Raw genomic sequence first — 2,272 nt, forward strand, 5'->3', positions numbered from 1 at the left:
ACTACTTGTGTTAAAAAATAGTTTAGCGTTTGGTCACAATCTTTCTAGTCAACAATTGTGACAAAGTAAGGTAGTGTTTGGTTTAGTTTTTAAAGTTAGTAGTTGATTCGTGTAATATATGTGTTATTTTTTTAAAATATTTGATAGTATAATATATTATAAAAAAATAATTTTAATTATTTATTTTAATAATATTGATGTTATCGTTCTACTGTATATTAATTTTATATAAATTATTTGTGTATTTTGATCATTTTAGTTCTACCGTATTATACAAATATAATTATCATATATTAATTTTGTATGATATATATTAAATTATAAAATAGTAAAATAAATAATCATTTGGATATTAAAAATAATAGTTAAATTAGAAGAATAATTAGTAAGATAAAATTAAAAGTAATTCTAACTATTTATTTTTTTTATATATTCATTTGGAAGATAAAAATATGTAAAAATAGAAATTATATAAAATTTATTAAGCAAATTAATATAAATATGTTGTGGTTGGATTATCATATAATAATTTTATATGATATATATATATATATATATTAAATTATAGGATTGTAAAATAAACACTTTTTAAATCAAAATATCAACTATATAAAAGAAATTTAACAAGGATTAACTAAGAAATAATCATATAACAACATCTAAACCCAAAAAGAAAAAATAATAAAAATATCCAAACAATAAATACACCTCCAAGTAGAGGATGCTGCGGCGGCATCCACCGTGAAGACAAATCCGATGGTAACAGACAAAAGGGTGGCTGGCAAGGTACATGCGGTCGGACAAGAGACTAACCGCCCAAACGATCGTGCCGGGAAATCAGACCGTGGAACAAATCATCGAAACCGGGGTAGAGGTCGCCGCAGTGACCGGGCATCACCACGGTATTTAAAATTTCAATATATCGCATACTTAGTGAAATCCGTGACGAAGATTACGTCCAGTTTCCTGCTAAGTTAGGTGATGCACAAAAGGATTTCAATCCGCGGTACCGCTGCACATATCATAGGGAGCGAGGACACCAGACAGAGGACTGTTTGCCTTTGAAGCGACACTTGGAGGAGTTAGTCGCCACCGGTCACTTAGACCTTTACATTGATGGGGGCGTCAAAGCCGCACATCCTACCCCGGCTGATCCGAATGGTTTGGATGACTTAGAGGCACCCCCTCAAGGAGTGGTCAATGTGATCCACGGCATAGTGGAGCTGACGCGTGTGTGCGAGCTCCGAGGAATGATTAAAAAGGCAGAACATATGAAGGAAGTTTTGTTAGTCCAGCCCGCGGTAAAAAATGGGAAGACTAAGGAGAAAGATGTGATTAGTTTCTCAACTAGGGACCTAGAGCGCATTCAAACGCCACACAACGACGCCCTAGTAGTCACCCTCCGCGTCAGAGACTTCGATGTCAAGCGCATCTTAATTGACCAGGGAAGCTCGGTTGAGATTATGTACTACGATGCGTTCAAGCAACTCAAATTCCGGGATACAGACTTGGCTCCGGTAACTTCGCCACTAGTTGGTTTCAACTGGCAACCGGAGTGGCCTATGGGAAAGATAATTTCACCGGTGAAAGCCGGATTCGTGGTCAAGCAGGTGGAGTTTTGGGTATTGAAGGTGCTGTCCACATACAATCTGATCCTCGGTAGGGGATAGCTTCACGCTATGTAGTGTGACAACCCTCACCTTTGATTAGTGCTAATCTGTGTTTTAGCATGACAAGTAATTGATCAGACTGAAATTCTGAACCGAATGCATGAGTGTATTGTTTTAAATGCATTTCTATCTGTTTAATTGCCGAATGATCTGTTCATGTTTTAAGTTTCGGACTGCGAATCGAAGGCCTTATCGGCGACCGAATCAGAAATTGATTAGTGTTTTATGCTAATTAGAATTTATATGATTTTATGGTAGATTTAATTAAAATTTGATTTGAAATGATTAAATTAGATTAAATAATGTTAAATTACATTAGTTTGCAATTATTACCAAATTGCCATTGAGTGGATAATCCTAGGCGAACTCCTCCCCACTTCATACACATTTGACATATCACCTCTTCAGCCATTTTCTAGACCAAAAACGTGAGAGAGAGTAAGAGAGTTGGAAGAAAAATTGAGTTCATCTAGATTGGCTTGAAACTTAGAAGAACTAGGGGGAATTTGCATATTTGAGTTTTTACATCTAGGATTCAAGACCTAAGGTAGGAGATTCATCATTTCAATTATGAATTTAAGTTGTTACTTGCATGATTCATG

General features: G+C 35.3%; 1 protein-coding gene across 1 annotated transcript; it reads left to right on the top strand.

Annotated features, from left to right (window-relative positions):
* Positions 1-790: 790 nt before the first annotated feature.
* On the top strand, positions 791-1,670 carry LOC145819331 (uncharacterized). The gene is made up of 2 exons (XM_082913312.1): positions 791-902; positions 952-1,670. The coding sequence occupies exons 1-2, from the start codon at positions 791-793 to the stop codon at positions 1,668-1,670; spliced, it is 831 nt and encodes a 276-aa protein (XP_082769438.1).
* Positions 1,671-2,272: the final 602 nt, after the last annotated feature.

Source organism: Camellia sinensis, chromosome 2, assembly GCF_055761805.1.
Source record: "Camellia sinensis isolate YWXY chromosome 2, ASM5576180v1, whole genome shotgun sequence".
NCBI lineage: Eukaryota > Viridiplantae > Streptophyta > Magnoliopsida > Ericales > Theaceae > Camellia > Camellia sinensis.